Source organism: Eutrema salsugineum, unplaced genomic scaffold (assembly GCF_000478725.1).
Source record: "Eutrema salsugineum unplaced genomic scaffold, Eutsalg1_0 scaffold_8, whole genome shotgun sequence".
NCBI classification, from domain to species: Eukaryota; Viridiplantae; Streptophyta; class Magnoliopsida; order Brassicales; family Brassicaceae; genus Eutrema; species Eutrema salsugineum.
The window spans coordinates 10,253,820-10,265,588 of NW_006256414.1; the positions used below are offsets into that span (position 1 = coordinate 10,253,820).

Consider the following 11,769-nt stretch of genomic DNA (forward strand, 5'->3'; position numbering starts at 1 on the left):
ACATTAGGGGATTTAAGACAGTCAAAGATCCTCTTGGGCATCGTATAGAAACGTCTATCAAACGGTTTTGATAAGAAGGCGAAGGAAGGCAAAGAATCATTGTTTCATGTTCATAATATCGATTGTAATTTGTGGCATATTGTATATAACATTTAAATAACCCAAAGTAGGAAGAAATTACCTCTGAAATCTCAGTTGTACCAGCTTGCTTAACCAAGGTTTGGTTATCAACCTCGTACAAAAAGTTGGTGGAATCTGCAACCGTATTCGTTAGTCCTACTCGTATGTCCATCATTTCCCACAACTTGGTTTCCTTGACGGCGACAGAGGCAACTCGGAATCCACCTTCTTCCTCTCCTCTCCAAATTTAAAAAACGAAGGTAAAGACATGAGATAATATGGTAAGTTCTATATTTGAGAGAGAGAGAGAGAAAGAGAAGGAGATTATGGGTCGTGTAAGGAGGAGAGAATTGGAACGGCCATGTTTAAAGGAAGAGATGTTGAAGATTGAAGGAAGAGAAAGGGTTGAAGATTACGGTCGAACATAAGTTTTTCTGGGACATGTTTGTCTAAATAGCTGTTTTTATCGCCGGCCACAAATTTAGCCATCAAAACTACACTAACAACAAATTAGAGAACAGGCGTCGGCTGAGAAGAGAACTCAGAAAGTCTTCAAAATAACGTTGGGGGAAAGAATGTGAAGAGACTTTTGATAGGAGGATGAAAGCATTAGTAGATTCTTGTTTTTTTTGTTTAATTGTTTTGCTAAATCTGCTGACATGGCAAAAGGAGAGAGTTTTCTAAAATAGCTGATGTGGACACATTAGGAGCCTCAAACTTCTACTTTTATTAGAGTAGATTTGTTTGTTAGATTTTCTTGTATTTTAATGTTGGAAGACAAGATCGTGAAAACAGTATAGAATAAAAGAGGGTAAATAAAAACATAATAGTATCCAAATAATTTAGTTTAAATAGTTTTGAGATTTTTTGATCATTCTTCTATGTATTTTAGACGTAATTTTTTTGAAGTGCCGTATGAAATTATTCAATTTTGATCACTGCTTTATGTGTTTTAAACATCACAAATACCGTCATTCCATTAGTTAGAGATGTATATTTTCTTTTTATTTTTTTTTTACTTTTTTCTTAGAGTTTTTTTTTTTAATTTCAGGTATTTTTTGTTTTAAAACGACATTCCATTATTTTTTAAATAGTTTTCATTTTTTGTTTCTTTTAACATTTTTGTTAGATTTTTTCTTAATTTCGGAAACATAAGAAATGGTAAACACTAAGAGATATAAATTCCATTTTTTTAAATGAAAAGTGTTTTTGTTAAATTTGTTTTTGAATTTCGGTTATATATAATTTTAAAAACTGTTTGATTGACAATAAAATTAAATATTAAACCATAATAATTTAGACTAATTTATTTTAAGTTTTTTTATACATCAATAGATAAGAACAAAAAAAAATGACACGTAACTACAAAATAGGGTTAAACGGTTCTTTCAACAGCCAAAATTCATTTTGGAGCTGACACGTAAGCGAAAAGCTATGAAAATTGTTGTGAGCGTGATACATAAGCAAATCACTACACAGATAACTATATAGATTCAAGAATATCATTAAAATAAACTGAATGTTCCCAATAATGTGTTTGTCAATATTGACTAATTGTATTAATAACGATTTTGCACGTTCTAATAATACTCCACGCATTTGATACTTTTGTAACATTTTTCCTTCAACGAATTTATATTTTTATGGTGAGTTTGTTAATATTAACCACTTTATGAACCAAAAGATGCAAAAATGTGCTTGTGCTAATATTCTTCTATGAAAACAATTGAAATGTACTATGATACTTTTAATCCAGTGTACAACAAAAAATAACAAACTTAAAATAAATATTACTATTTGCATGCGAGCATAAATGAATAACTAAGAACAACTTCTTAGAGAGACTTTTGAGATATTTTATATTGTTCATATCTCTCGTGTATTGAATATCAGGAACGACTCTCTTATAAAAGAGGCTCGGAGATGAGGAATCTTATTCTCCCATATAGATCAGACAGAGTTGGTAGAGGTGGTCTCACGGAACAACCATATTACTGGACTTACGTGATTTAATCAAATGGATAGATGACAAAATTATGAATAACTAAGAACAACTATGCAAATAATTTCTGAATTTATTATTTAATTACCATGTGGCTATTTTTTATTTGATTTAGTGCGGCATATTTTACACCAATGAAGAAAAAAAATTTCAAATTTTATATCCCTAGCTAATATATTGATATATTGGATAAATTTATATTTTATTTATATACTCCTATTAAGCAAGTTTACATTAAATCCTAAACGACATTTGTTGTAAAAAAATGATGATATATTATGTAATAGAAGGGCTATACATTTTGGTCAAATCTATTTTAGATTTCTACTACTTTACTGTTTTATACTTTTCTGGTAGAAAGTCGAAACCATGAAAGATATATGGCATTTTTCTTTTATGATCAAACAAATTTGTTTATGATGAATAGTTAAAAAAATGCCAATTTTCTTACCTTAAAAATTCTTGAATGTATGGGAATGTAGGTCAATTCTAAATTTCATTTCTAAACTTTGATCACGCTTTTATTGTTTTTATGTCATCACAGGAAATTTACGGTAATTTTCATTTTAATATCATTTTATGTCTGCATGAGAAATTTTGTTTTTTTAATATTATTTTATAATGTAATTTGTATTTTTTATAGATATAATATTTTTCTAATAAATGATGCAATTTATTTTTGTGTTTAGATAAAATTTATTTTTAAAATCATTTTGTTTTAATAAATTTGACCATGATTATAAAAACTAATTTTAACTCGTTCATTCGATGGATTCGAAAAAGATTATGAATATAAAAACAGAATTTTACCCTATCTATTCATATTACCATATAATATATATTAATTTTAAATATCTAAATTTTTAAAATAAGTAAGTATGAAAAAGTATATAATAATATATTGTTTATTATCTTTATCATTATGAGAATATTATTTAAATTTGGATATTTAAAAATAAAATAAGTTAATATCTTATTTACTATTTTTTTAATAATAATAATAACTGATTTTTGTAATTTTGTTAATTAATCTTAACAATATCTAAGAAAATCTAAATTAATTGAATTAAATTTTAAAAAAATCGAAATTAATTTTAAGATTAAAATTAGAATTCATTATATTATTAATTTTTGGAAATAACTAAATCAGATAAATGAAATTATTTCTTCATGTGGCTATAGAAATAGTAGAAACCAAAAATAATATGTTTGGACACAAAACAAGCTATTTCTTCAAAAATTTGAAAAATTGTTTCTTCATGTGGCTATTTTATGAAACAAGGCTTCAAACCAACCAAATTTGGTATATACTATATATATATATATATAAGTTAAATCCTTAACTTTTACATTTCATATAATGCAAAAGGTGAATAATGTTCTAAAATTTGAAAACTAACGTTAGAAAATAGTTGATATATATATTTTATTCTTCGATCAGTTAAATCCAAATTTCACATGGCGGAAAAGGAGAATTAACGTTCAAATAATCAAATATGGTTCAAATCTAGATCAGCTAAAACTCTCTCTCTTATTCTCTTTCTCTCATCAATGCGAAAAAATGAATCATAAACCAATATTGGTCTATATATATATATATAATTATATATATATAATAGTTACTATTTTCTTCCATCTTTTTGTCGACCTATTTTCTTCAATTTTTTTTTTTCTTACAGTTTTTGATGTCTCAATAATTGACTTGAAAATGTTATTATTTTGGAATACCATGATGCGTTTATCATAATATGCATTCATCCATATCCATCAAAGATTGCGAGTATTCATTCGAGTTTCGTGGGAGTATTTCTTTATGAATGAATCTTCAATGCAATGTCCGAACACTAATTACTAACCATAAAATGATTTATTTTTATATATCATATGTAACTCACTTAGAAATAATTATCATATCTCGAAAGTTTGTCTCAAACCACGATTATTTAGTAATTTTGATTTTATTCTAATTATAAATGTTCTAAGCAATTGGTTTCAAACTTTTTATACATTTCAATTAGAGTTAATTTTTAGTAATTGCTTCAAATTATATTTCACAACATTTGTTTAATTTTATTTAGGAAAAATCTAATCCATAATCAATAAACACTAAATTATATAGTGAGGACAGAGAGGAGACTTGGAGAGGGTTCTTCAAGAAGCTACAGACCTTCGAGCTACATTCATCCGAAGGAACTACACAAGAGATATGCAACGACGGCATCAACAAAAGAGGAAAAAGAAAACACAACGGTTAGTATTAGGGAATACTTGGCAATCAAGACAATATCTTAACAATATAGAAGTATTTCCATTTAGTTTGTATATTGTATATTCTCTTAGATTTGCATTTATCACTTTGTACGTGTATATAAGTTCGACCTTTTTTGGTCTTGTGAATACAAGAGAGAATTCCAGCTTCTCATGGTATCAGAGCTGCGAAACAGATAAAATCGATTCTCTCATAGTTGAAACTTTCTTATCGATCAAAAACTTGTTCGAGTTTTGTTCTCTGTTTTACGATGGGGAAAGACGATGACTCTCTCGCGGTGGCATCGACGACGAAGACAAGGAAGACGATTTCTTCCTACGACTTGACCTCCGGAGATAATCCCGGAGCGATCATCTCTCAGCCTTTGCTCAACGGGCAAAATTACGACGAATGGGCTCAGAACCTTCGTTTGGCTCTGAGTGCTCGAAAGAAGTTTGCTTTTGTGGATGGAAGCATTCCGAAACCGAACGACGACTCACCGGATCCCGAAGATTGGATGGCGAATAATCATCTGATTGTGACGTGGATGAAGTTGACAATCGAACCAAAAATACGAAGCAACATCTCTCATCGCGAAGTGGCTAAGGATCTTTGGGATCATATCAAGAAGAGGTTTGCGCTTAAGAGTGGAGCACGATATCAGCAACTTCGAGGAGCTTTGGCAAATTGTCGACAGATAGGTTCTTCGGTTGAAGAATACTTCGGACGGTTGACGAAAATCTGGGATTCCATGACCGATTGTTTAACGACAAAAACTTGTACTTGTAATAAGTGCACGTGTGATTTGGCTACAGCGCACAAGAAAGAAAGAGATGCAATCCGGGTTCATGATTTTCTTTACGGGCTTGATGATGCGACTCATGGAGCTGTGCGTTCTCAAATTTGCGCACAAATTCCTCTACCAGATCTTGACGCGGTCTACCAAACCATCGTGCAAAACGAAACGGTGCAGTTGAATGCGAGAAAGGATGTTACTCCGGTAATGGGATTTGCGGCTCAAGCTTCGTTCTCCAATCAACGACGCAACACTGGTGCTGAGAATGGAGTGACGCGCAACCAGAACTCGGGGAAAGGCTCGAATGGAGGTTTGAATGGAGGTACAGGTGTCGTCTGTACAAGCTGTGGGAGAACAGGGCATCTGGCTTCGACTTGTTTTCGGGTTATTGGGTTTCCGGAATGGTGGGGAGATCGTCCCAGAAATCGCAACAACTTGCAAGGAGGAAGCACGACCTCGTCGACTCGCGGACAGGGATCCACTGTTCGTGCGAATTCAACTCAGGTGATGACCGGGCAAACTGAGGTCGCAGCGAACCTTGCGCTCACAGATGCTGACCGACAAGGTCTGACTGGGTTCTCTGATGCTCAATGGCAGACTCTGATGAAGCTTTTCCAGCCTAACTCGACTCCGTCTACCTCACGTCTCAGCGGTAAGCTTGATGAACCTCTGTGGATTTTGGATACAGGAGCAACTCACCATATGACGGGACGCTTGGATCTTCTTTCGAATATACGTCCGGTTGCCCCAGTTCCTGTTCGCTTGCCTGCTGGAGAGAACGCTTTGTCTAGTCAACAAGGCGATATTCGATTGACATCTCACCTTGAGCTGCGAAATGTTTACTTTGTCGACGACTTTCATACGAATTTAATCTCGTTTGGACAGTTGCTTACCGATAATTATTGTGTAGGGCAAATAACTGATCGACTTGTGGTTTTGCAGGACCGCATCACGAGGACGCTGATTGGAGTGGGTGATCGTGAGAGTGAGGGACTGTACCACTTCCGAGGACTTGAGACGTTGACTTCTTATCAGACTAGTATTCTTCCTATCATTTATCCCACGCGCAGAGAACATGAAAGCAGACAATCTAGCAAAGAGTGCTCGAATCTACCCTTACGATATGATATATGTAAATTTGATACCACTATTTTAGGTCACTGAACCGTTTTAGGTAACTAGGCTATTAGACAAAAAAAAAAACTTTATAGTTTTTCTAAGCTTTATATAGTTTTCCTAAACCCTATAAATAAATTGATAGAACTAAAATTATTAAATTGAAATTTCTTTTTGAATGAATAATATCTAAGTTATCTTTTTATGGAAATAATTTTTTTCAAATTTTAGTGTAAACTTATTCTATTAAAGTGATTAATGGATGGTAATTATTACGAAAATTACAAAAAACAAAATAAATTAAAAAAAAAGTTTTCAACCTATAACTTGATGTTGTAGACTATGAATAATGATATGGCAGCATAAGAAAATGGGAGATTCAGCTTTATATATATAGATTTTAGAATTTGAACAAAAACAATCTCAAAATAGTCATAATAACCAAAACAAGAAACTCAAATGTATATCAGGTAGTCCATCCCTCACCAAGACCGTAAGCATCCGTGTAACCAGCATGGGCATGCCCTTGGTCATGATGATGGTGATGGTCACCACCGGCCTTTGCTTCTTCTAAAACTTTCTTAACTTTCTCCGGGACAGGTTCTTCAGCAACTCGTCTGATGGATCTCGGAAGCTGAGAGACGAAATCAGCAATCTTGTCTGCAAGCTCGCCGGATTTACTTTCCTGCATCATCAAAACGACCACAGCTTTGTGATAGAATTTATGTAATTACTCTCAGTTATATACCCTTCAATGATACAAACGACCGTAAGTACTCTAACTCTAATCTAAAATGTCAAAAATTTAGATTTTCTATTTCAACTAGACAACTCAACAAGTTCATCTAATCAAAATGAAAAAACTGCAACTTTGTGTTCTACAAACAAGTTTAGCAACACAAACAAAGAAGCTACAGAGCTAAACAGCATCTCCAATCGTTGGAGAGAGCACAATAGATACAAAATCATGACAAAACAAAGTATATACAAGAAAACAATCAGATCTTAACAATGTTAAACCTCAACGATAACTGATTATGACGCTCTAATTTCTGGTATTGGATGTGGTTCTAAATTATAACCTTAGTCATTACATGCTAGAGATCGATTCAGTCGATCTTTTTTTGTGCAATTCGATAAAGCTAATGCCTAATATGACTTCTAAAGTCCAATAAATCTCTAACCTGAGGCCACCGGGTGCCTGAGTGAGTGACAAACTTTGCCTTTGGAAGAGCCTTAGCTATACGTTGGCCCTCATCGCTCCACTCTTTAGACCCTTCTCTAGACCAAATCACTTGCATCGGGATAACACTAATCGCATCTGAGTTACCCCACTGGGCAATGTCAAAGCTATGATTGAGCTTCCTCCATGAACCAACAACAGCTTCCCTCCCATTTCTTCCCTTTAAGAGTATTCTATGAGCTTCGATTTGCGATAAAGTCATCTCCTTTGAGCAACGGAAGCTCACTAGCTGCTTAAAACCAAACCAAAATCCTAACAAAACCTCTCTAATTACCGGTACATTCAAAACCCACAAAGGCAATGCTGGGCTAATACTGGAGTCAATAAGCGATATACTTCGAATACTGGGAGAATTCTCCGAAACCCAGTTTGAAGCTAACCCTAGAGCTGAATCATGAAGAACCAAATGCACAGGAGCTAAACCCAAAGTGTCAATCACTTGACCTAAAACCCTAGCTGTTTCTTCACTCCCTATTTCAATAGCTTTCAAGCTTCTCCGTTTCGAGTTCTGGAGTTTTATGATTTCCTCATACGGCAAATCTCCGGTTTCAATCATCTGATCAAACGCCCAGAAAACACCTTTCTCTTGAATCAAACCATAAACTTCCTTAACCCTAGCCACAAACCCTATGTCTCTATCTCCACCTACCACAACCATCGATTTATCAGAGAATCCATTTCCGGGCAAATCAATAGCCACACCATGAATCCCTTTCGATCCTAGCGATTGGATCATTCCCCGAAACGCATACGAACTAAGACCTAACCCATGAACGATTATCACATTCACTGAATAAATCGAACCAGATTCAGCTACAAAAACCTCGATCGGTGACTCGTCAGGGTTTACCTGGACTTTGATTGTTCGTCCATCTGAGTAATGTTGACGGAGAGCTGGTGGGAGAGAGAGAAACCAGGATCTTGGATCGTTGTGAGAAGAGAAAAGAGAGAGAGATACAGAAAGGATAGTGGCGAGAGAGACGACGAGTGTAAAGTGGAACCAGAAAGGGAAAGGATTTTGAGATTCGGGTTTATGTTGGGGATTCTTCATAGCCGCCGATTCCGACTTCGAATTAATCTCAGGTGTAACTAGGGTTTTCGATTCCTCTTCTTCTTCAGTGATAATCGCCATTAAAGAAAAGCTTTTGGAAGCTGTAGAGTGAGTGAGAGAAAGTGAGAGAAGTGGAGCTGTCTTTTCACAGGGCTTTTCTTAGTAAAAGTGAAAAGAGGAAAGTTTCCTTCAAAAACATCATTCAAGCGTGTTATATGTATGAGAATATTTCTAAAATTTTAAATTAAATACAATAATATATCATAAAAAAAATTTATGAATGCGAAAAGGAAAGTGCAAAGTGCAAAGTGCAAAAGACACGAATTTATTTCAAAAATCGAGAGAATTTTGTAATTTTGTTTTTGGTTGAATATCCTTGGAAAGTTTAAGTTATGAATTATATAAATTCATAGTTCGTTTATATAGAGGTAGAAAATTTAAACGCATACGTTTCTTTATGTCTCTTACGTCTCTTGATACAAGCATGAATGTTCTTCATTCATTTTAAATGACTTTCGAAACAAATCGAAGCTTTGGAAATTGGGAAACTGTTGCGATTTGATTGGCTTCTCCAAGTAATCACTAGGATTGGACATTAGGTTCGATTTTTCAGATTTCATTTTGTTCAAGTATAGGGGTTTAAGACTTCTATATTGGAACCCACGAAAAATTCGTTTGGTTCTCATTTTGGTTGCTTTTGGTTCGGATTGGTTGTTGTTTAGATTGAAGAACCGCAAAAAAATCAGCTCGGTTCTTATTCGGATAGCTTTTGGTGTGGATAGATTGAAGAATCACTTTGGATCCGAAATATATTTGTATCAGTTACGTTTATTTATTTGAACTACTTAAACTATTTAAAAAATCTGAAATACTTAAAAATATCTAAACTATCGGAATTATGATATTTTTATCCGAACTACCCAAAATAACTTTTAAAAATTGAGTTTATAATTGTAATTTAAGTATTTTATTTTCTAAAAGTTTAAGTGTATATAATATTTTATGTTAATAATTGTATTTTGACTCAAGTATCTATCCATTTGGATATAAGTTCAATTCAGGTATCCAAAATATTTTTTTTTTTAAAAAGAAACTGTTTTGGTATTTATGACTTTGATTCGATTCCTTTGGCTCCGGATAATTTGCCCAGGCCTGACTAATCACTGTCACAATCACAAAACATGAGAACCATGAAAAAAACAAAGAGTCATTTGACGTTTGCAGCTCAATGTTTGTGTTCTGTCATCCGTGATAGGAAGCTCTGTTAAGAACAGGTTTATGCTTTCTAATTTCTCCTATTTCTGGTTCAGCCATTTCGTTTATGTAAGCCGGTCTGAGTAAGTCTAGACCGTTAACTTATATCAACAAACCTCTAATTGTTATCTAGACCGGTCTGAGCAGTTTCTAGATCTGATTAATATCCTATCGTTATTCCGATCTCATATTCCCAATTGAATACTTGGGAAATTGCTCATTTTATTCCTCAACTATTTGCAATTGGCATAAATAATCTCCAACTATCGTGATTGCAAAAAAATTCCTCAACTCAACGTTGACCACGCAAAATTAAGATTAATATAATCAATCGTTAACTGAGAAAACGGAAGACGTTACATTAAATCTCGTTAACTTTTTATGAATCTAATTTCGCAGAGTTAATATAAAGTTGAAGAATTAATTTGCCAAATTAAAAGTTGAAGAATTAATCTGTAAAATTATAAAACTTGAGGAATTAAATGAACTGAAATTTAAAAATATACACATAATTGTTAAAACTTATTGATAACAACGGTAAAAATTATTACGTAGCACTAAGAACTATTGAATGTGAGAAAACTATTAAATTGTTTGTTCATAACAATTTTAATGATTTTCGTTTAACATTAAAAACTATTAAATTTGAAAAGAGAAAAATCAAAACAATTATATAAAATTATATAAGAACCTAACCGATAAGTTTTTACAGTTACAGAAACTTTTTTTTTTGTATTTGATGTTTTTAATAAAGTAATCTTAGTTGAATCTCTATTGTTCATGCATGAAAGCCTAAATTACTTGGATCTTACCATCGTATTTTTATAGATTTATATAGTCAGATTCGAACCGTAGAGAATGTGGGATAGGTATCAACTACTTTTTTTTAATTTCTAGTGAGCCACATTTTTATTTTAGATTAGTAGTTTTTGGACTATAAAATTATATTGTAAAGTATTGTTTTATAATTATAAAAATCTGGTTTGTAGCACATGAGAACCATCACGTATATAAAATTAAAAATATATACGTTTGTTAAATTAATTTCTAATATTCTTCTTATCTTTTTATGTTATCTAAATTTTGTTTTTTTCTTTTGTATTATTTTGAAAATAGATCAGAACTAAACTGTTTTCAAAAAAATAGAATTTACCTGTTTTTTACCACATGATTTTTTTTTTTGCAAAATGCTACATTTTTTTCTCAACTTGAACTACTATTTTTATTAGACCAGAGCTATATATAGTTTATTTGATTTTTTGCACATTCAATAGTTTTTAGTGCTATGTAATATTTTCTTAACAGTTATGTGTATATTTTTAAATATTAGTTCATTTAATTCCTCAAGTTTAATAATTTTACAGATTAATTCCTCAACTTTTAATTTGGCAAATTAATTCCTCAACTTTATATTAACTCTACGAAATTAGACTCATAAAAAGTTAACAAGATTTAATATAACGTATTCCGTTTTCTCAGTTAACGGTTGACTATATTAATCTTAATTTTGCATGGTCAACGTTGAGTTGAGGAATTTTTTTGCAATCACGATAATTAGGAATTATTTATGTTAATTGCAAATAATTGAGGAATAAAATGTGTAATTTCCCTTTGAATACTTTTAGTTTTATATAATTATACTTCCTTTATCGAACACCACAAAAAGTTCTCTGGCGAAATGTTAAAAGCTCAGATTTTAAATATCCTTGACTTTCCTAAAACCTATTAGTGATCCCACTTGCCAGTATACCTTAAATTTTGTAAATCAAGAACTGAATAAATCAGATCAACCCAAAACATAAAACAAATGTGGCCAATTCAGATTAGAAGAAGCAATCTTATATTCTATATTCAAAGTAACGGGAAACATATATGACCCTTGTGGTTGGCCCAACCCTCAATATGCACCAACACTCGGACATCAAACTGTACTTTCAGC

The 11,769-nt window shown here is 32.5% G+C and overlaps 1 protein-coding gene across 1 annotated transcript; it reads right to left on the reverse strand.

The window, feature by feature from the left end:
* Positions 1-6,647: 6,647 nt before the first annotated feature.
* Positions 6,648-8,733, reverse strand: LOC18009708 (protein AUXIN RESPONSE 4). The gene is made up of 2 exons (XM_006392410.2): positions 7,467-8,733; positions 6,648-6,967 (listed from the first exon to the last, which is right to left on the reverse strand). The coding sequence occupies exons 1-2, from the start codon at positions 8,655-8,657 to the stop codon at positions 6,749-6,751; spliced, it is 1,410 nt and encodes a 469-aa protein (XP_006392472.1). The 5' UTR covers positions 8,658-8,733; the 3' UTR covers positions 6,648-6,748.
* Between the last annotated feature and the right edge of the window lie 3,036 nt (positions 8,734-11,769).

Excerpts from the sequence above, each read along its gene's own strand:
- LOC18009708 (XM_006392410.2), bottom strand. The coding sequence starts at position 8,657 with ATGGCGATTATCACTGAAGAAGAAGAGGAATCGAAAACCCTAGTTACA. Across the intron at positions 6,968-7,466 it reads CAGGCACCCGGTGGCCTCAG|GAAAGTAAATCCGGCGAGCT; the intron begins GTTAGAGATTTA and ends TTGATGATGCAG.